Below are 24,120 nucleotides of genomic sequence, written 5' to 3'. Positions count from 1 at the left end.
AAGGAAACACATTCAATGAAGCCCTCAGACACCTGGTTCAAAACTAAGACAAGGGAGTATCAGGGCTACAGTTCCATATTTATTTGAGTCTAATGCTCACCTTTTGCAGCTAAATTACATTGCCAAAATTGAGGTACACATAGATTCAATAGCGTGTCAGAATTGTGCACATAAACCCACCTGTGTGAAAAAGCCCTGAGAAAACCAGAACACCAAAGCCCTGGACAGGCAGACAGTGTTGTGCAAAGAGTCTGTTGCCTGTGGTGGCAAAAATCTCTGGGCTCTATGGCATCCAGAGAAGGAGAAGGAGCTCCTGGCTGGTGACCCAGTCTTTCCTGTTGCTTAGCTTCAGATCCTGCCTCCTAAGCAGCCCTTGGAGTCTCTCACCTGCTGCCCCTAGGCTCAGTTCCTTATGCCTCCCAAATGGCTTCATTCACAAGGCCTTCAACTTCTCCTCCTTGGATCTTGCAAATGAGTCCAGTTGGAAATTGTGAGACGGTGGCAAGTTCACGTCTTTCACGGGAATGCCTATGCTGTTGGGTGCATTACATTTGAGAGCAAATCCATTTTTTGCATTACCTATACAGTAGAGTCTCGGTTATCCAACATAAACCGGCAGGCAGAATGTCGGATAAGTAAAAATGTTGCATAATAGGGAGGGATCGCTCACTCGCTGGCCTCCCCTTTCTGCCTCCTCCAGGCCCCAGTTCCCTACCCTGCTCATCCCAGTGGCAAAGGCACAATGGCAGCAGCCGCCAACTTTGCTGTCCTCCTTTGCCCACCCACTCACTCACCGGCCGGGTCCTCCCACCGCTGTCTTTGCCACTAAGACCTGGCCCCAGCGAGTGAGTGAGCGATTGAGGGAGGATGGCAAAGGCAGCAGCAGCAGGCTCCTGCTTCTGCCGCCGCCGCTGCCTTTGTCTCCCACCCTCCCTCTCTCACTCACTCACCTGCCCTTCCTCGCTCTCTCACTCACTCACTGAGAGAGCGAGGGAGGGTGGGGGAACGAGCAAGGGAGGGACGCAAAGGTTGCCGCTGCTGCCAGCTTTCTCATCAGAATGAGCAGGGTAGGGAGCCAGAGGAAGCAGAATGGGGAGGCCAGGCTCCTGCTTCCGCTGCTGCCAGCCCTCTCTCGCTCACGCAGAACCAGGACCCAGCTGGGAGGGTGGGTGAGCGAGTGAGCGAGGGAGGGCAGCCCCAGGTTGTTGGGTAATACAGAGTTTCAGATAAGCGGAAATCGGATAACCGAGACTCTACTATATTGCCGGTAGTGGCCATGGAAATGGCCATGACTATCAACGCTGCTTGGCCAAATTATCGTTTTGGTGGGAACACAGATATTGTGGACATCTTGGGCTAGATTTCTGGGATTTGGGGAGACAGAGACCAGTTCAGATGCACTGAATGACTATGTATGACTTCAGTGTCCAAAACTGTTCCTCTGTTAAAATGTTGAATACAATTTCTCCCCGATTTGGTGAGACCAAATTATTTCCAATCAAAATGAGCACAAAATACACTTCTGAAGGGTAACATATGTAACACATTTACAGAAATTTTGTATAGCCAAGATGGTCAGGTTTCCCCCATCAGCTTCCTCTCTAAAAGTGTAAATACATACAGAAGGATTAAACTTGTATGTTGTATTCAACAGCAGCAAAGAGAAACTAAATCTTTACAAAGAACTATTTATGGTTATTAAGTTAAAAAATAGCTAAATGTAAGTGAGCGACATCACATTTCAGGAAAATAGCAGAAACAAAAGATAGGACTAGTATGAAAGGTGTACTTGAATTTTAAATAATTGTTTCAAAACTTTTATCATTTTAATTACCTTACATTTTCCTAAATATGTTGGTAGCATAACCCCAAGATTCGTACTCAGAAGTTCCAATCAATTTGTAGGCATTTATTTACCATATATCTTTCTTTACTTATTGAGCATGTACTTCTTTTCATTTGTAAAGCCATTGGTTCATAAGCAAAAAGAATAATGGAAGGCAGTATTAATTTTATACAGTAATACTATTTCTTTACCTCAAAATACAGTGGGCCTTTGGTATCCATTGGAATTTGGTTCCAAGGTCCCCCTGTAGATACCAAAATCAGTGTATGCTTAAGCCCTATTATATTCAGGGGTGTAATACAATAGCATTCCTTATATAAAATGTATTGCCAAAGAGAACCTAAGGAACCGTAAAAAGCTACAACAGGTGGGATGTTACAGCAGGGTATGCCTACACATTAACGTAGGGCTTGGCACATGGCAAAATCAAGGTTTCCTTGATATTTTCCCAACATTTTTGAGGTTGGTTGAAATCACAGATGCAGAACCCAGGGATACAGTGGCTGACTGTACAATACTGAACAGTAACCATATCTCAAATTGCTACTAATTCTACTAAAGCACACCACCAATCTATGTTCAATGACTGTTTAACATATTTATGTGCCACTCAAGCATATAGATTATGTGGAGGGGTAGGTAGGTAGCTTTCAAATCAAGAAACAGCTTTTCAAAAACCAGGAAGCCAACCAAAAGTCAAGCCTAGGTTTGGGAAGAGTGGCTAATGTAGAAACTCACAAACTAGAAGACAAAAATGGGGGGAGTATCAGATGTTGATGGTCTCAAAAATGACATCTATAGGCTGCATTTTCCTTACTCTTGTCTCAGAACAACAGTGGGGCATTTATTCCTTCCCAAAGCAGACAGTACTTTAAAATGAAAGGAATCTACATATGTTGGGAGTCTTTTATACTTTTATACACATTGTGACACCTTCAAACTCTCATATTTAAACAGGGAACTTGTTATACAATGCAATATTCAAAGATCAGCTTCAGAAACAGAAATATCTTCAACAATGCCAGGTTAAAAGCGGCATTGAAAATAACTGCATGAATAATGAGCCAAAACTGGGGTGAAGACAGTATACCAATCAGGGGTTACAGATTAGCTCACTGTCTCCATCACACTTTTGGCTCATTATTTTGGCATCCTTTTTTCCAGCCTTGTATTCATTTCTCAGATTGAAGAACTGCTGACTCAGTAGATGATGACTCATGATAAATGCAGCATTTTTTGTCTTTCATAAAACATCATTACCCTTTCTCCAAATCCAAATCTCAGACTTCTCCTTTATATAGGTGTCAAAGACAGATATACAGACAGACAGGCTTATAGGAATAAGTAAATAACATTGTTGTTGTTGTTAACACCAAAAATACAGGTGCAACATTACAAGAGTGTTTATATGTGGGGGTGGGGTGGGGGTGGGGAATTAGCAAACAAGCAAGCAAGCAAAAGAGAGCAGAAATAAAACAAATACTGGACAAACACTGAAGAATGCAGAGAAAAGTAGTGGAGGAAAAATATAACATAAAGTTGCCAGGACTTAAAGAAACACGAGTCAGAATCAGCACTTAAAATACGGCGATATTGCATTGCACTAATAAATGGACTCTCTTTCAAACGGGTGAGGCAGCTGGAGTCCCAATATTGTCATTACAGCTTCTGGAATGACTTTCTGTAGCAGATGAACCATTAACCCCAGTGGCCAGGCTAAGCTCTAAATGGGTAATTATATTCCTTCTGCCTTATAATTTCAAATGTCTAGGGGTCATCAAAACAAGAACTTTACAAGACCAAGATCCCTATCCCAGAGCAGAACTAGGAGGTTACAAATGTATGCATCAGTAGATTAGTCAAGAGACTTAAATGTTAGCCAAACAATTTGATATGCATTAAAGTGTAAGTGAAATCCAAGATAGAAAATATCAATTTGAATATGATTGACATGCGTAGGTAATGCAGACTGCCTATCTGTTTTCCCTTCCACATGTCACAATAATCATAATGCTCAGTGTCATTAAACATAAGATGGAGGGGGTGACACCACAACTATCTTCTTCTATATTTCCTTAACAAAAACATAACATTCCAAAACAAAAAGGGCAGGACTATTGCTTATAAAACACTTCATATTGCACATACACATGAACATTCCTCAAAACAAAAAGAAAGAAAATTCCTACACATGTGCATGCATGCCTTTCTCCTTAACACCCTGAGTGTTGGTACCAGGATTTTGTTTTTTTTTACTTTTCATTTAGAGGACATTAAATCATAAAAGCCTTTGCTTACAATCTAGAAAGAAATTCAGCAGCAAGCTGTGTGTTATTTTAAATAACAAAGGCTATATAGAAGAAAAAAGTGGGAGATGTTTTAACATTAACTGTGACACAATGCTGCCAGCACAAAAAAGCCCCACAAACATCCCCATTGTGTAGGCTGAATTCCATTCTTCTAGGAAAGGAAAGCAGATTAGACTAAAAGGCTACTTTTAATCCTGCTGCCAGAAGGTAACATTTTGTTTTCTAAATGAAATATTACTCTAATAAGGAAAGATTGTGAATCCTTAGGGCTGACACTGTCATCACGTTGTTTTTGATTAACTCAGGGCCCTTCTATACTGTCCTAAAACCCGTGATGGGTAACAGATTAATATGGAGAAAATTTTGATATCCCAGTTTTCTCCGGATTAATTTCACATCTGCAAAGATCCAGACCTTAAACTAAGCTCCGGATCTTTACAGGTGCTGGCCTGTGAGAATTGACTCCAGTGACTCCCCACAATGATCCCAGTTCTTCGGGCTCCTGGAGCCCAAAGAAGCAGGATGACACCCATCCCCTCCCGAGCGTCCTACCGGCACCACAGGCCCCTCCAGAGAGTTCTGCTGATGCGTGGGGGAGAGGGATTCCTTTTGTTAACTGGAGGAGGGGGGGCATCCACTCACAAACCCCTCCAAGGAAATCCCCAGGTTTGGGTTGGGGGTGGGGACAAAATCCTGAGAGAATCTGGGTTAAAATAACCCAGTTCCTCCTGGTATTCAGGGCAGTGTAGAAGAGCCCTCAGACTCAGGACAGCTAGAGTCTGTCCATCTGGAATGCAGTCTTCGTCTTTTCCTACTGCCTTCTATATACTTTACCTTAATTTATTTAATAAATTAATTTATTTAATAAATGCAACGATACATAATTTCACCTCAATTGTCCTTAACTTCACTTGGTTTGATTTTTTGCCCTTAACTGAATCAATGGAACCAGGATTTCACTTACTTTTATGCCTACTTTTATTCTTACATGCGTACTCACTGTTTCTTGAATACCTTTCACAAGGAATTGTTTTATAAATATCACTGAATATTTTGAAAATAAGTGGTTGTAATTCAATTGTGAAATTTTATCATCATCTTTAGGATTCAGTGACTGTTTCTTACCAGATTTTCTGAGAACTTTGCCTTGGCACAGAATTGAGAAGTATGCGGCCTTACAGATACTTAACACTTAATATTAGCTTTGCTGGCTAGGCCTGATGGGAGATGCAGTCCAACTTCAAGAGGGCTATACAATTTTCGCTCTTAATTAAACAATTTAATTTGGAACTGCTGACAAAACAATAACAGCGGAATATTAATTTAAATAAAAGGACAAATTCAGACAACTCAGAAATTGGCTATTAGAATCATAGAATCATATAACAGTAGAGTTGAAAGAGACTTCATGGGCCATCCAGTCCAACCCCCTGCCAAGAAGCAGGAAATTCAAAGCACCCCCGAAAGATGGCTATCCAGCCTCTGTTTAAAAGCATCCAAAGAAGGAACCTCCACCACAGTCTGGGGGAGAGAGTTCCACTGCCGAACAGCCCTTCTCACAGTGAGGAAGTTCTTCCTGATGTTCAGGTGGAATCTCCTTTCCTGTAGTTTGAAGCCATTGTTCCGCGTCCTAGTCTGCAGGGCAGCAGAAAACAAGCTTGCTCCCTCCTCCCTATGACTATTGTTTGCCTTAATGTCAAGGTGAGGATTATAGTTCAAATTATTTTCTGCCTCAAACTAAAATCCAAGCTAGAGAACAGCTTTGTGCTCTGTTGCTATTCCTGTGCCAGAGGAAAACATTATTTCACATTCACCATGTGGAATAATGGTTAGTACATGAACCAAGAAGTCTTGGAGGAAAATTAAAAGAATCCATTTATTTGAAATAACAACAAAATAAATTACTCTAATGTGAATTGCTTTTACATGTATTTACAATGCATTATTCAATTGTTCACTAATCAAAAAATGTGCTATAAGAAAGGGAAGTTCCAAAGGTATAACAATGATGGTCAAGCAAACCAGACCTCCAATTCACAAAAACTGCCCACCATCACATTTTTTGGGGACCATCTCATTTCCCTTCAGGCCAATCTAACTCATTGTGCAGATTTCCTCAATCTCATAATCCATTTTTTACAACAGACTGGGAAAACTCCTTTCACCCATTTCATTGCACCTACAATCTGCATCTAACATTTTTGGCCAGGATTCTGGCTTTCCTTTTGCAAATGTATCAGAGTGCTGTCCCACAAGTTGAAATGAGTTTTACCCTGGTCTCAGCCTGAGAATGACCCTCAAAAATGATGTGAGATGGCAGTCTGGGGAATCTGTTAGAAATGCTTTGCATTTATCTGAATGGAGAACAATGTAGGATTAAAACATATGGACTAACTTTTGCTGTCAATTTTCTATGGTAAAATAACAGGGAATTAATGTTATTTCCATTTAGAATATTTCTGGTAATAGTAATAATCTAAAAGTCTTCTCTGAATATTATTCTGCAGAGAACGCCTTTTAAGAAGTAAAATATAATTTATCAGAGATCTCGACTATTCAATGCTAAAGAAAAATGATCTGTTCCTAAGTACATTAAAGCTTCTTTCCAATTATTTGAAGAGCTTGTGATTTGTTCAGTATTAAGACTGTTTTTCTACATTAATTTAACAGTCTCTAAAGATACCATTTAGACAGAATAAAAATGGTATGTCCTTTACATATGATGTCAAATACATAGAAATTTAATGAACTGTCAGGCCCCTACATCATGTAAGTTTCAAGCTAAATGTTAATGCTTGCCATAAATTTATGTTTTAGCTGAAATCATGGGCTGCCATATACTTTGAAACCTGTGCTATCGCAAATTGCAGCCATGTTCCAGCTCCATTACAAACACAAGAAATTCAATCCATCGTTCTGTCTCATCTGATATTAAGCTGCTCTCATTAAACTTCTTTTCTACATTTGAAGATTTCTCAGTCTTTCAGCTAATTATCTTATCTCTCCCAAACTCGTAGTTTCTAGAGTGCTATCTAATCTTTGTCAACCTCCAATCTCTTTTCTAATTGCTAAATGAATAATTGATCAATTTCCTTTTAAAAATCATAGACTAGTAAGTAAAAATAACTATTTTGGCTACTAAAATTATTATGTTTTAACGTTTCACATATGAAGATTTTTAAAAATTGTATTGCACTTTCGGAATGTTATACATTGCCTTGAATCTAATGCCGGGAGAAAGATGAGACATAAATAATCAAAAAGCAAGCAAGCAAATAAATGAGGACAGGTTACTTACTTGTAACTGTATTTATTCGAGTGGTCATCTGTGAATTCACACAATTGGGTATTCTGCACAACCACAGAGCACTATTCAGAACTTTCTAGAATCACTAGGAAGAAAGGTTTTGGCAGCCACCCTCCCCACCATGCCTAGGCTATATAAGACCGGGTTGACGCCAAAACCCCTCAGATCCTAGGCCACAGCTGCAGCCTATGTTAAAACCTGAGGTGGTGCTACCCCTGAGTGAGTGTATGAATTCAGATAACCACTCTAAGAATACAGTTGCAAGTAAGGAACATATTATTCTTCTTTGTGGTCTCTGTGAATCACACAACTGGGTGACTATCAAGCAGAAGTTATTGGAGGCGGGAGTCATGACACACAACATACCATCACCTTTGGTACAAAATCAAAAAGGTTTATTCACCCTAAATAATGTACCCATTACAATAAGACTTCTGTAAAGAGTCCAATGAAACGATGTACAATATACCAAACAACCCATGTCTAGTCATCAATGTTTGGCTTCAATGTGACATCAATAAAGTATGCATGAATATGTTTTGCAAGGTTTTACAAAAATAAAGCTTTGAAAAGTGTAATCCAACTCTTTCTAGTCATTTGCACTTATAACTACACATACTGCTCAATAAACATCACACAAAGCATGACCACACATTCAGATAAGGTAAACTTGTACAGTCAGAATAACCGTTCAATACATTCAGCAATTCTGCCCAGTGAACATTGCATAGCAAATAGAAACATGTTACCCTCAAAACTGTCCAAGAAGGGTGAGAGGAATCACGAAACACATGACAACAGTACCGAGCGACATTGAGCATCCAATCAGTAGGGTGACACAAAAGTGAACAGAGAACTCCACGTAGTCACCTTACAGATGGCTTCTAGTGGGATCCCCTTCAGAAAGGCAGCAAAGGCAGAAACTGCTCTGGTCCTATGGGCCTTAACACAGCCTGGTGGGTACTTTCCAGTGAGCTCACAACACATTTTAATGGTGGACACTATCCATTTTGATAGTATTTGTGGACACATTGGTAGTCTGAATCTATCCTTAGCATAGGCAAGGAATAATCTTGCAAACCCGAGAAATCATGAGGCCTGTCCAAGTTAAAAGATAAGACACACTTCACATCAAGCGAGTGAAGCGTTCTTTCCAACTGAGAGGTGAGGTTCAGAAACGAAGTAGGAAAAATAATGTCTTGATTCAAATGAAAGTAAGATATCACCATTTGCAAAAAAGTAATATCAGGCCTGAGAATGACCCTGTTGGGTCAGACAGATAGATAGGGATGGTCCAGGCACATGGCACAGAGCACCAAAGTAACTGCTACCAAGAAAGTGGTTTTCCACAACATCAGGTGTAAAGGAGACGTGGCAAAGGGTTCAAGGGGTTTATTCATAAGCTTTAAAAGCACTAATTCGAGGCTCCAGTCCAGAACTGGATGCTACACAAGCCAATACAGATTCTTATAACTCTTTAGAAAGCTCTGAACCCAAGAGTTAGAGAAATATGAGGGTCTTCCCAATCTCCATAAATTCCAAGAGATAACAGACAAATAAACTTTCACCGAAGACAGGGAGAGGGACTTACTGGCCAAAGTCCCCAAAAAATCAAGGACATCAGCATTGATGGCCTGATGGAGAGACAGCCCCTTGCCCTCTATAAAGGTAACAAAACAATCCCATTTCAACCCGTAAGACTTTTTGATGTTAGGTTTATGGCAAGCCTCCAGTATACAGAAGACGTCAGATTCAAAGGTCCTGTTACATGTAAGGCTTTGATATTGGGATGATGTGTCTGGCAGCCCAACATCAAGAGGAGGTTTACGCAGGGAGCAAAAGGGTAACATCTGCATTGGCCACCATGCGGCAACCAGGATACTTCGAGAGCAGTCGGTCTGAAGCTTTTCCATTCTCAGATCATCTGTAGGAGACGGAGCACTCTCAGTTCCAGTGAATGGTTGAGAAAGCAGCAGCCCAGAATTGCACAAGAGCTTCTGACCACTGGGATGAATAGGATCTGTAATCTTCATTGACAAAGTCCGTATCTAAGGAAAAAGCTGACCTCGCAGGGGAGTGGTACTCACTCGAGGCATACGACGCTCGCCTGGGAGGAGACATCATAGGTCTTGGTCACTGGCCACCCCTTCTACGATGTTGGGGGGCCACCGGAGACTCCTGGTACACACCAGAGGGGCTTCAGATCAGTCAGCCGATGCAGCACATGACCTCTGATGAGATGGGGACCCAGTTCTTATCAGTTTGGTCTCATAGTCAGCAAGAGGCATAGATTGGGGGAGCTCAGTGATTCAGTCTCTTCATCTCCAAAGTGAGGCTTGGCAGTGTCGGGCAATGCCAAAGGAGATGTCTTAGGAGATGATAGCTCAGTGGTTAGAACTGGCGGTTCGCTATGAGATGCCCCGGATGTGCCTTTCTAAGACGATTTTTGACCTTTTTAGCCTCCTTGGTTTCGTAGGCCTTCCCCAATGTTGGGGGCTTTTGGGGCAAAGGAGTGGGCTCCTTTGACTTTGTCTTCTTCGAATAAGAAGCAGCAGCAAACTAATTAACATTTATTCAACCTGTTTTTCAGCTCCCAACAACAGTGACATTTAAAACAGAAACCTTTTCTTTCTCATCAAGGCTTCACTTAATCTCTGTAGTACTTTCATCCACATGCAAATATAAAACACAAAATTAAAAGGGTAGAGAGGGGTTTTTTAATGCACATGAATAAGATTAAGACAAAAAGTATTTTCTCATATTTGCAGAGAGTTGATGTGGGAGACAGATAATCATGATGATAATGGTGATAATCTTAGATGACTGAAACAAAATAGAAAACAGAGTAGAATCAAACATTTTAGGAGAATTTGGGCTAAGATCAAGAAATGAGAGAGGAAAGTGACTCACATGAGTTATCATTCACTATGAAAGTTATGTGAATGTAGTCAATATCTACAATGTTCTCATATCTGATAAAGACAATTTTCTACAAAAAAAAATCTATTAATAGTACTACTATCATTTAATGCTGCATGTGGTTTATACAAGTAATCATAATTTGTCTGCTCAGACGTATGCCTTACCACTGAAAAGGAGGGTTTTTTATATATAGAAGTAATATTAGACATAGATTCAAGAAGCAAATCAATGCACTCACACACTGCTCAGTTTGCCAAATACCTAAATGCCAACCCAGGGCTTGGAAAGTTAAGACAGGGAGGAGGCTATAAATCCTGAAATCCCCTAGACTGCATGACTAAACGGCATGTGGCCCTGTTAGCTGGAGGATTCCATGACATGCAGTTCCCCAAAACCTAATGTTTCCGAATTCTGTGCCAAACAGAAGAGCACGTTGAAGACGTTACAAATACTTTCAAGAAACAAGTGAATGCCAAAGCAATCCTTTATATGTATGCATGTTTTTTATTGTAAACACAAGTAGAATAACATCAAAATCCATCACCATTTCAATATACGTATCAAATGATATTTTCTTGGTAATATTAACCTTGCTGATTCCACCTTTATCTCTCACTTGTGTCTATCGGTATTTTACCCCTCATCCCACCCTCTGGGAAAAGTACTTTCCTTTGTTCAGATATTATTTTAATTGATCAACCGTAAAAAGACAATGGTTCCGTTCTTTATATTTTCTTTTTGCCTTTGACTTTATAAATCTTTCGCATTTTTTTAAAAAAAATCACAACTGTCTCAGGTGCAAGTCTAGTGATTTGCACAAGCTATATAAAATAATAATTTAGTAAAATAATAATTTAGTGCACTCTTACATTGCACAACAGTTAGAACTAATCATGCTGCAATCCTATTGAGGATGCCCTTTAAGTTACAACATCCACAGCACATGGCAGCACACTGCTCCACTTTACCTATTGCCTTTTGAAACAACTGTGCCCTAGTAAAGCTAAGTAGGAAGCATGCCAACGATCATAAGGGATAATAAAAATGTAGCAGTGGTCAAAACCAATCAAAAATAGCTACTTTTATTTCAAACAATTTAGATACATTTTTGAATAAATCTAGCTGTGGACCAAATAAAGTCTCGACTGGCAGACAGATAGCTGCTCTAATCCTCAGTCTGATTGTTTCAACATGCTCACAGTGCATTAATATGTAAAGAAGTATTGGAAAAATGTATATGGATATACTGCATGTGCTTAAGCAGTCAGGGTAATGGTAACCATGGCACAGCCTCCCAAGAATAGAATTATCATCTGTAAGAGTGTGCATGCTGTGGCAGTTGACAGAATGGATATAAATACACCTATTAGCAGCCTCAACTGAATCTTTAAACAGCACTTGTAGGGATAGCAGCACTCTAAAAATAGCTGGATAATGCTGCATTTGAACACTTGGCCTCAGAAGCACTCTGTCACACACACTGGTGAATTTCAATTTCTCCCTTCGTGTAGTTCAAAATGAACATCTGTGGCACATGAGAGACAGGCAATGTGACATTCTCTGACCTCTCTTCTCTGTGTCTACCCTACAAATAGCAATACAAATATAGAATTTTTAAAAGACTATACAGACTGCATGGACTTGAATTTTAAATACTATTGAGTCAAAAGCAGAATTTTGAAATATTTTAACAGACAGAATTATTTACATGCAACACTAAATGAAATGGGTAGAGGGAAAAATAGCAGCCTTCATCTTCTCTTGCCCTTGGGCATCTGAGAGACCTGAAGCTTCAAAATAGCTGCAACATTGTGCAGCTTACACCCAATTTATAAAGTTGCTTTTCAGCAAAAAAACATATTTGACAATGGAGAAGATAAGTTGTTTTCTTTCCTCCAATTATTCCATTTTCAACCGCATTAGAGTAAATCCTTTAAAAGATAAAGTTGTTTCATTACTGAGCAACTGCAGTGATTCCCTGCATTCTCTGCTCTGCTGACACAAGTGCTTACATCTTGGTCTTAAGCAACGCCTTTTTCTTTAAAGAAGGGCTACTGCTGCTTGAATCCTTTCTTTTATGAAGAGACAACCATCCTCCCTGGGATTGTCTGGGTTTCTTTCAATTGCATCACCACTGCAGAGCTTGGTGACTGGATGAAGCTCCCTCCAGCACATCTTCTCAGGGGAGACCAATTTCCTTCTGTTCCCTCTTGTGATTCTGTCACTACAACAAAATGCCGGAGTGATGCCTCAGAGGCTTGGCCTTCCTCCTATTGCCACTCACAAATGTTCTATTCATGTACTGTTCATTAAATCAAACCAGCGTGATTTGTGCTAGCAATATTCCTTATTCACATTTCCTTTGATGCTATCTTCTCACAGTGAAGGAACCTGTATCTCTACTTGCCCATCAACAGGATCTTCTGACTTAGGGTTACCGAACCTAAAGATGACCATGGATTTTAATGTTGAAGCACAAAGAGAATTCTTGTGCTTAACATTGAAACCTTTCTTTAAAAAATTGGGGCAATAATTCTATGCACTACACTTAAATCAAACTGGCAATTCAGCAATCCTATCAGTACTATCTGCCTGTAAAAGAGGCATCATTCACACATTTTTGTGTAGTTCCCTTCCTTCCCTGTGAATTCAATGTGAAATGCATATAACTTCTCACTTCCTCTAAGAAAATGAACAAGAAAGACTATCCTCATTTTGAAAAATAGAAAAAAAAATCCCTGTCAACCAAAGGAGTTTGACTCTTCAGTATGTTGCAAAGGCTCACAATGGCCTAATTTTATGTTTTCAGGAAGGTGAAAATGTAGAATTTTCAGCTAAGCTAGCACACAAGTCTTAGAAGTGCAGAAGTGTATCTGGACACCATCCATAATTTCACATCCAGGTTCATAATGGAATCTACAAGTATACCAAACTCCAATTTTGAGTCTTGAAGAAGAATGCAACATCTTCTTCAACATGCTGGAATTCCCTGCTCTGATACATCATCCTAGCTTCTCTGGATTATTCTGATATTATTTCTCATCTCTAATCCAATATCACGTGCCATCTTTGTGTAATAGTTTGAGTGTTAGACCAGGACTCTAAGAAACCACAGTTAAAATTTCCATTGAGCCCAGCCAAGACACACATTCTCAGCCTCAGAGAAATGGTAAACCTACTCTGAACAAACCTTACTAAGAAAATAAGTTTATTTAATGGTTGTTATCACAATCACATTACCATTACCACCACCACAACAATTTAACAGGGTCTAAACTGAATCAGAATGTGAACAGATCCTTGAATTTAGATGAGAAGAATATCATCAGTTTATTTTCAACATTAAGTCCTTAACTCCGGGTCAGTCATAGCAATTTTTTTGAACATCAAAAGTTTGATATATCTGAAATCCTAGACAAAGAAGTATCTGAAATCCTAGTCACTGACTGCTTCAAGAGAAACAATAGGGACACATTCTCTTTCATCAATTTCCAAAGCAGATTAACCACTAAAGCAGTGGTTCCCAACCTGTGGGCCATGGCCCACTGGTGTGCCATGAGAACTAAAATAAGGGCTGCGAGACATGTGGGGAAAATTGGCGCCGGGGTTCATGTTGCCCTTGGAGGCGAGTGAGAGAGAGAAGGAGAGGAAGCGAAGGAAGGAAGGCGATGCCAGCGCATTGCACCCGGAATGATGGGTATTAAAGCAATTGTCCTAGCTATAAGAAACATTTGCTTTCTACAAGCATTGTCCCCAAAACCAAGTGGGCCTGCCATAAACAGACTTTGAGAAGAAGCAGTAAAAATACAGACATAGAAATGAACAGTTAGGCGACTGGGAGGAGAAAAGATTGGGAAGCACTTTACTGATGGGTCTATACAAGTGTTTTTTTTTTTTCTGGAAGTGTGAACAACAGTGAAAAAACTCCAGCTGTGCTTAGATAATTACATTTTGCTTTCTGCAATAATTAATCTTACAATGCAGCAGAAATAAAATAACTCAATTTATTACCAATTTATTGTAGAATGCTTTTGTTATAATTGTTATAATCATTAGTTATGAATCTCTGGGGTGTAGAAGAGAATTCTTGGCTTATAGCAGTTGGAAAATGTAGAATTATTTCTCCTGAGCTCAGTTAAGTTCAGAAGCAACTTGCACCTGTTCCTATGTTCCTATGGCTCTCACTGGTGCAACAAAATTATGTAAACTACCAGTATATTTCCAGATCCTGCCTAGAACAGGAACGCCTATCATGTTGCTCCAAGTCCCGGTTAACAAAGTCTTCCCAAGTGACCAAAGAGACAAACAGAATCCCGGTATAGTAACAGAAATAGCACCAACTGTTACAGAGACCTGGTAGGCTAGTAGTTTTAGCGTTCATACACATACAAGTCGTGTTCATACCAAAAGAGGTCCAGGCTATTTGGCTGACCGCATCCCCTAGTAAGAACCTTCCCAGGCCCATGAGGAGATGCCCTTCTCTTGGTCTCACTTCCAACTCAAGGGCCTTCCTTCTCAGTGGCTGCCTCTTGACTCTGGAACTCCCTGCCCAGAAAAGCCAGAATGGCCCCCTCCCTACTGTCCTTCCAGAGGCACGTTAAAACCTTTTTATTCAGGCAGGCTTTTAAAGACGAAGGTTTTTAAGATCAAGTCAAGGGGTGCTATGGTTTTTAACTTTGAATATGTTTTAATGGTTTTCAACTGGAAATTTTTTAAGGCTGTTTATATTTAATCCTGTTTCAATGTTTGCATATTTGTATATTTTAAATTGTATGTTGATGCTTGTATGTTAAGCTGCTTTGAGTCTCCTGTAAAAGAGATAAAGTGGGGTATAAATATAATAATAATAATAATAATAATAATAATAATAATAATAATAATAATAATAATAATAATTTCTACTGCTAATCAATCATGTGAATCCCATGGGGGAAAATTCACTCATATTTTGCTAGCCTTGCAAGATGAGCATCAAATAGAGAACCAACAAAGCAGCCCTCACTAAAACAGAGAACTATTTTCACCTTAATATTTGTCTACCACATATAATTAGTTTTTATATGATCGAGCTACATCATGGCACTTTTATAACTGGGTTTTTGACCATGAAATGCTCCTTAAAAAGACATTAAAATGCAATATTTATTTTATCTTACAGCCTTAGGAGCCTCCAAAACACACAAGTCAGTATAGTACATTTAAAGAGGGTTACATAATTATTTATGATAATACTATTCACGTACCTTCACATGACTGAAGTCACCAGCTTTGCTTGCTTCTGGAGGGTTGATAGGCTTAGTTTCTACCCTGGGTTTTATCACTTGTCGAAAAGGACTAGAAAGTGGAAGACCACTCACACTAATTCCATCTGAAGATGGGAAGAGGCGAAAGACAAAGGCCAAAATTATTTTTCCTACTTCCCAGCTCTAAGATAATTTCCAGAATTACATCATAAAGTGATCTGTTATTCAAATGAAGGTGAACATTTTATTGGGAAGAGGGAGTGACAGTAATCCATGGAGACTGGTGTCAAATAATTTTGGAAATCAAAAAAAGATTGGAAGTGCTTTTGGTTAAATGGCCTTCACATAGAGTTGCTCTGTGTATAGCACTCTATAATTAACCAACGATTCGTAATTTTGTCTTGAAGAGAAAGCACTCAAGATCAAGGTTCTTCCCTGGTCTGAAACAATGTGAAAATAAACCCTATGTTCTAACAGCTATTTTAAAAATAGGATAATTGAAGGGGGAAAGGTCTCCTTTTTAAAGAAATTCAAATGCTATAGAAAATCTGACTGAAGAACGTGGCATACAGTCTACATTACACTGAATTAATATACATTTGCTAGTGTGAATGTTTGGCAATAAAACAGTGCCGACATTAAGTCAGACAAAACCATTATATCCTATGAGCACAGGTTTTATTAATGAGCTCAGTTAAATTCAAAATATCACATAATGATGCCACATCAAGAAGCCATTAAAGTGATTTGCACATAATCTTCCATTTGTCATTCAAATTTCCACATTAAAGCAGTGTATAAAAGTCTGACATTGGAAATCCAACCCTTCATCATACAGACAGTGTATACCACCAGTACAGCATTAAGTGGGTTGTTTTAAACATGTAATGTTCCATGTGGAATTAGTTGAATGACTGAAACTTTCTTCAAATGCTATCCTTCCCAGTGAGATTTATACTTTGACCAAAGGGAGGAATTCAAGATCAAGTAGCCTTTAACGGCTGATAAACAGAATAATTCATATCACTGGAAAATAAAATATATGCATAGCTAATTAGTTCCTTATTTTCAAAGGCTAGAGGTTGATCTTTAGGTTATTAATGAATGTTTTCCATCATTTCCTACATCATTTATTATGCCTTTAAGCTGACTAAAACAAATGTGAATAAATGACAGATATTTAATATGCACCTGTATTATACTAGTTAGCACATCTAATTCAAGTCTGAAAAGTATCTCCTTACCATTCCAGATTTTCCTTGGACTGACCTAGATATGAAATGATTTATCTGAATAATAGATCAGAATGAAGTTTGGGGCACCACAGTACTCACTACAGTAATGCATACATGTTTATATAGTACTAGAATATGCCCATCAAGAGACCAATGGTATGGCGATTTTTTTTTCAAATACCAGAACTTTAGAGTTCATGTAGTTGATTTTTAGGTCGTTCTGAGAACAGTAATTCAGGAATTTCCTTAGTAAGTAATTTAGACCTGCCCTGGAACATGAGATGATGGCAGCAGCATCGGCATAAAGCAGTAAGGGGACTCTCCCAGTTCCTAGCTTGAGCAAGTATCCATTGAGGTCCAAAAGGGTTTTTCCCATGTCATTTATGAATATGTTGACTAGGGTGGGGGCAAGGATACATCCTTGACATACCCTCTGGACATGAATATCTCACCAGAGAATTGGCCCAGATTGCTTTTAAAAACTTTTAAAAGCACATATAGGCTGAATTAGGTTAGCCACTGGCTCCATTACAGTCATGGTGCTAATTTTTCAAAAGGCGTTCCAAGATATTGTTTTTCTTTAACCTCTGAACTCTGAGCCAGAGTGCATTTATTACTCAAATAAAAGCATAACTCATCATACTGAAAGAGAACCCAAAACTCACCATCATTAAGATCTTGCAGGAGGTTTTCCTGGCAGGAGAAATCAAGCTTTACTTTAATGTAAACAATGAATGTAGCAGTGCTCCCAGGTTTCAGGGGAAATTGCGAGAGGGTGTCTTCTAGATTCCAGCTCAGAAAGTCACCAAAAAGCTTTCCTGTATTAAAAATATTACACAGTAATTATAACCAGAGACAGACCATCCAATATATCAGGCCATTCAAGAAAACAATGAAGTCTCCAACATAGCTCCTTCTAAAGGTAGGTAGGCAGGAGAAAAAACAAATTTACATAGCATACTTCAGGTTGAAATCCTGTTGAGAACCAATGAAACTGCAGCCTACATGACTGAAATGCTGTATGTTTGCGAAGACGAGTGGGAAGCGGGAGTATCTGGGAGGGCAAGACTGCAAACTTTTGAGTTGCTGGGAATTGTTGACCTGAGGAAACTTCCTTATGCAAGCCTACTAATAGCACATACAGTTGAACTAGTATAAAGTCCTTTCAGGAATTAGGTCTCAAAGTTTAACTACAATACTAAAACAAAAATAAAGTAATGTCTATAAACTACATAAGTAAACTTGTTGTAAGTGGCTTTAAACTATCACAGGGGTATACAATCTGTGATTTTAGGTTTTTCGATTGCCTTGTAAATATTATTTCCATATAATTAGAACTCTGGACAATAGTTTTCAGGTACATATACTCAATGAGTATGTCGTTACCAATTTGATAGTAATCTCAATTGACATAAGGCTTTTAAAAGTCTGCATAATCTGCTAAATTCTAATTGAAAAGTATATGAAAGTGGAAGAATTATACATTTCTAAATATTCTGTGTGTGCTTAAATATGGGTCACTCCTTTTGAATTTAACCTAGATACCAAATATAGAACTCGACAGGAATTAATTTTTCATTATGTGCCGCAGTTGCAGATGTCTTGTTTAACTTTAATTGGATATGGATATAAAAATGACTACATTTGCTTTCTAGACCCAAAAGGCTTACAACTTTCTCCTCTAAGGTAGATGAAGTTCTCTATGGCTCAAGTCCAAGTTATCTGAAAATCCCTGTTCTCTCATATGAACCCACCCTGCCATGAAATATTCAGAGCAGTATCTTATTCTACCATCTTCACAGGTGCATCTAGTAGGAATAAAGAATGTTCAGGGCTCCTGGAAGGCCTTTTCTAGAGTGAACAGGCTGGTGTCCTTCCAGAAGGAGACAAATGCTTTTTTTACAGACATTTGGAGTTAGCTCCAAATCACAGGGAAAACTCTTCTCATAATATACTGTATTATCTTTATTTTTAAAAGATTGGCTTTTTCAAAATTGCTTTTTAATTCTATTTGTAGCTTCATTAAGTTTTAATGTTTCTATGTTTAATCTATACCTATATCAAACTGAGCCCCAGGGTTGAGAAACAGATGGAATATAAATAAATACAGTAATAATACTTTTACTTATTATCCAAAATAGTGTGAAAACATTTTCCATTCCTTTAAGATAAAAATAAGTCAAAATAAATAAGTTTCTGACAAGTTACTTAGAAGCCAATGTTATATCCTTATTAAAAATGCAATAGCAATATTGTTGTGTTTATTGAATACAGGCTTCAAAGGAGTTGCAAACATGATCCACAAATCCAACAAAATTAGTTGTGACTAAGGCTGAAAATATACACACATACATGGATGTAAGCCTCACTTACCATAATGAAGTTTATTTCTTAATTTAACATGGATCTGTTTGCAAGAAGTCCCATCACAAATGTCTTAACTTAAATAATGTCTTTTAACAGGGTGTAGTCAGGAGCAATGTAACTTAAGTAGAAATGATAGGGGGACCACCTTGTGGAAAAAGGTTAAAACCATACCACTTAGCCATCAAGTATGATACGTCTAAAGATATTTTCAAAAAGGAGCATGTTGGAGTATAAACAGTGTGTGCTTTTGGTTTGGAGGACAAACTATTTTGAGCAGAAAGGGAGAGGTTAAATCCTCTCAGCATCATCCCATGATAGGATCCATTCATCTCAGGCATAGCTGCTTTAATGAGAAATGCACTTTGCATACCCAAGAAGCATCATAAGTATGGGATTCAAAGCACGTCCTTAGTATAATATACATTTTGATGTTAATGAAAATTTTCTTTGAAGCAGAAAGGTTGAATACACATTTTTATTATACATAATTAGTTTGAAGCCTGTGGATAGGATATCAGCAATGTTTGTTGAAGTTAGTGAATTAAACTAGAATAACATTGCAGAAGTTAAATTCTGAATGTGTCAAAAGAGCTGCTATTAACAAACTAGCAAATAAGAAAAACTGAAGTGACCAAGTAGAAAATAAACAAGTCTTATTCAAAACAAGAGTGGCCTATTTGGGCCTTTCTGGAAATCAACCCTATCGAAGACCTGCTAGGAATATTCCCCAGCTATTAAAATGCAGTGGTGAAAGTCAGGGGAACCACTGAGTTTAGGTTTTATTCCTGATATATTTAAAGTGCTTGAAACAAACACAGTTCAAAATCCCTACTGCGGCAAGATTGATGAGACATGCTGCACTGAAAGGTGACCTCTGTTCACAGACAAGAAACGAGGTGCCTAGAAACTTATTTTGCACCACATTCTGAAAAGGAAAAGGTATAAAACCTTCAGAGTTCTTTTTAGAGTCCTGTGTTATGATCTGATTTTATTATAACTCTTATTGCTTATTGCTTATAAGAGTAGAGAACATGTGGCCTTCCAGATGGAACTCTTGGAACTCCCATCAGTCCTTACTTGGAATACAGCCTAAATGGAGCCACTAAGAAGCAAGAGAGGAATACACATGCTCTCAGCAACACAAGGTGAACGGAAGAACACATTAAACTTAGGAAAAAGTATATAGAGGCAGAATGCTCAGCTCAGTTAGGACTTGACATCAATGGTGGTCACAAAATACGGACTTTCTACTCATTAATAAACAATTAAATATGTGTGTCATGGGTGCCAAAGTTAAAATAGAATTAAAATACAATTAAATATTAAAATCCCCTCATAATATAAAAAAGCACTGCACACTCCAACATTTTATACTGGATTCCATTTGTGAATAACAAGCTGATATGTACAGCAAGGATATAGAAAAGAGATACAGTAGTTTGCACTCATATGCTTTGCTGTCTTATAACTGGACAGTCTTGTTTGTTTCAATATTCCAATTTGAACCTCAAGCAACAAAACTTGTTTTAAAGAGTCAACTGTGCAGAGTTATTTCAACAACTAGCCATATCCTTCCTGCCAGATTTCATCAATCTCACTGGTCACCAGAAGGGTTCGTACCTGCCCAGGTAAGGCATAGTTACAAAAAAGGGGATCGTGTACAGTTCCACAGTCTGCCAAATCTTAATGACCGGAATTCTGAATGATAGCACTGGGCAACACACATTTTGGTGCCTTAATGTTAAACCTGTTTCTGGGTATATTTGACTTTCTGATCACAAACATAGCACCTGTTTTCCCCCATTAGCCCTAGTTTTTGAGAAACAGACCATATTCCTTATACCAAGTCTATCTTCTTGCCCATAGAAAAGCATGATGATTATAGAAACTATAGGTGGAAACTACCTATAGTTATTCCTTAGATGCTTTGTCAGCTTGCTTTGCATTGCTTCTAGGGCTGGATCTATGCTGCCATATAATCTAGTATCTGATCCCAAATTATCTGTGTTGAACTTGATTATATGAGTTTACATTGCCAAATAATCCAATTCAAAGCAAATAATCTGGAATCAGAAACTGGATTATATGGCAGTATAGAATGTACCCAGGCCTGCTAGACGCAAGTTCTCTTTCCCCAAAGGCACTGAATCTCCTTTGCAGGTCTCAATAGTACTGTTTTTTCCTCTGTCTACGCCTTCAATTCTGCTGTTCATGTTCTCTTCCTAAACCACAGCTGTGTCTGACATATTACGTTCTATTTATCAGTGTGAATCTGAAAGCCCTTTACAATTTTTAGTCTATGTTTTTCAACAATTTATACTTTCTCCACATATCCCCTTATATAATAGCAGCCCATTTATAATGGAATTTCTTATGTTCAGTTTCTCCTGCTACTGTTATATGAAAAACCAATGCTCAATGTTTTTGTTTTCCTTTTCCTCCTTCTCATCTTTATTGTTATAGCATGGCATAGTAGCGTATTATGGGACTGGAGGGAGCTTCTGAAATACCTGTAATCTTTCCAAGGTGTCAAAAAAATATAGAAGCAAAACAAACACAAAAACAAACCCACACCTTTTGTGTTGATCATCTTTGAAGTAACTTCCAGCTTCTCCAAAGGCTCAGTTCCAATATTTTCCAGTTTAATGATAAGCTGCTGTGTCTCACCATTATAAAGTTGAACAGACACACTGGTGGTAATTTCATCTCCTGAGGAAGGCTGTAATGTGTGAGCAGACCTTCAAAAATAGTGGAAAATAGTACAACGTGAGTAAACAATGCATAAAACATTTTTATAAAGCCAAGACAGAGCAAAAAGACTATGATGCATTCCTTTCATTATTTCAAAAAATCCAATATACTGCCCATATCAATTATTGTTCAACTTAACTGAACCTTATTTTGGATTTTTTTTTCTTCAGTGTAGAATAAGAAGAATTCCCAATTATTAAACATGGTTTTAAGTAGGAAATATTTCTGATTCTTGTTATTCTAGAAATATATAGCACATAAATCGTGCCTCTGAGTATCTGATGTGGCTTGCTCTTTTAATATACGTCTTCACTGTTTTACTTACATTTAAAGTGTGCCACTTCTTCTACATACAGTAGAGTCTCACTTATCCAAGCCTCGCTTATCCAAGCCTCTGGATAATCCAAGCCATTTTTGTAGTCAATGTTTTCAATATATCGTGATATTTTGGTGCTAAATTCGTAAATACAGTAATTACAACATAACATTATTGTGTATTGAACTACTTTTCCTGTCAAATTTGTTGTAGAACATGATGTTTTGGTGCTTAATTTGTAAAATCATAACCTAATTTGATGTTTAATAGGCTTTTCCTTAATCCCTCCTTATTATCCAAGATATGCGCTTATCCAAGCTTCTGCCAGCCCGTTTAGCTTGGATAAGTGAGATTGTACTGTAGTATGTTTTGGCTTAAGGCAGATATCTGATAAGTGAATTCTATATTGAAACCCTGCAGTTATGATGCCTTTGAATCCAATAGGGTCAACGTGTCTTTTTCAAAACTACATAAATTTGGATTTATTGAAAGGGCTGCTAGTTCTGAAACACATTTTGCAAGGGGTTACTGTCACCAACAAACCCACCTTAAAAGTGAGCAGTCTTAAACAATGCCCCCTTTATTGGTTTAAAAACTGACTTCTGCACAAAACTATTAAATTCAGATCCCTTGATGGAAACCTTTGCTGCTAACAAGTTTGCTCCTTTTAAAAATGCCTTACAATGTGAGTAACTTATCGACACCTGTCCTTCCACGCCCCGCCAATTAAAGCTGCCTCTTTTATTTTTGACGTCAAATCTTTTCCAATTCCATCTTAAAGAAATTGTAATGAACAGCTAACCTGAAAGTATTTTACTTGTACTGAGTGAACTGTCTTCCAAGTCAAGTCATATATTCTCTGTATAAAGTTCCTTTTGGATGCTAAAACTGTATTCAGAACCAAATTTGAACAATCACATTGAGTAAAATTCTTCTTTCAGTGTCCATGCAGCCAACTCAGGTTGAGATGTTGCATCAGACCCTGAAATAGGAAATCTGGCTGCTCAATGGACATCTGCATCAACAATGGAAACCAAGGACGTTGCAGTCAATATGGTGCAATTAGTACTAGTTTTGCCCAGTCCAATCATATTTTTGATAGAACATAGTTTTGAATTATTGGTGGAGGTGGAAATGCATAAATGAGACTTTGTGGCCACGCCACTATTAATGAATCTTGTTGTTCTGCGCCTTTGTTCTCATCTAAGGAAACATATGTTTATTTTGTAATTTTCTGCAGAAGCAAAAAAAAACCTACTTGAAAAAGAGTTAAAACATTGTGCATCTCAGCAAACTCTTTCTGATTTAAAGTCCATTCTCTCAGATAGATTTTGTGCCCGCTCTGAATAGTCTTTCAAATAAAATGTTAGTGACTTGGCTGACTTCTGTCTACTCGTATTGATCTCAACCTTTCTTGGTTGTTGGTATACAATGTTATAGTTATGTTGTCCGCTTGAATCTGTACATCCTATCCCTGTATCATCCTTGAGAGCCCTAGCAGTGCCAACCTCACTGCTTTTGGTTCCAAATAACTTACGTTGTGACTTAAAGCTTTCTTTGACTATTCTCCCTGTAATGAATTTTCTCTGCAATTGGGGAGATGTATGTATGGCGCTCCATGCAGTCATGCCAGCCACATGACCTTGGAGGTGTCTACGGACAACGCCGGCTCTTTGGCTTAGAAATGGAGATGAGCCCCAACCCCCAGAGTCAGACATGACTGGACTTAACGTCAGGGGAAACCTTTACCTATGTCCATTGTTACAATCACTTTCTTCTGTTATGTGAGTGGCACTCCTCTGTTTGTCCTGAATTCACCATCCT

The 24,120-nt window shown here is 38.3% G+C and overlaps 1 protein-coding gene across 6 annotated transcripts in view; it reads right to left on the bottom strand.

Moving 5' to 3' along the window:
* Positions 1 to 24,120, bottom strand: part of trappc9 (trafficking protein particle complex subunit 9) — a 299,446-nt gene that overhangs the window by 226,719 nt on the left and 48,607 nt on the right. For all 6 annotated transcript variants that reach the window (XM_062979970.1, XM_062979971.1, XM_003219482.4 and 3 more), the window contains 3 exons: positions 21,804 to 21,967; positions 17,528 to 17,680; positions 15,628 to 15,752 (listed from right to left, as the gene is read on the bottom strand). In XM_062979970.1, the coding sequence (XP_062836040.1) occupies positions 15,628 to 15,752; positions 17,528 to 17,680; positions 21,804 to 21,967 (442 nt within the window). The remainder of the gene's footprint in view (positions 1 to 15,627; positions 15,753 to 17,527; positions 17,681 to 21,803; positions 21,968 to 24,120) is intronic.

This window comes from Anolis carolinensis, chromosome 4 (genome assembly GCF_035594765.1).
Source record: "Anolis carolinensis isolate JA03-04 chromosome 4, rAnoCar3.1.pri, whole genome shotgun sequence".
Taxonomy (NCBI): Eukaryota; Metazoa; Chordata; class Lepidosauria; order Squamata; family Dactyloidae; genus Anolis; species Anolis carolinensis.
The sequence above is the reverse complement of the archived record's forward strand: the minus strand, read 5'-3'. Positions and strand labels throughout refer to the sequence as shown.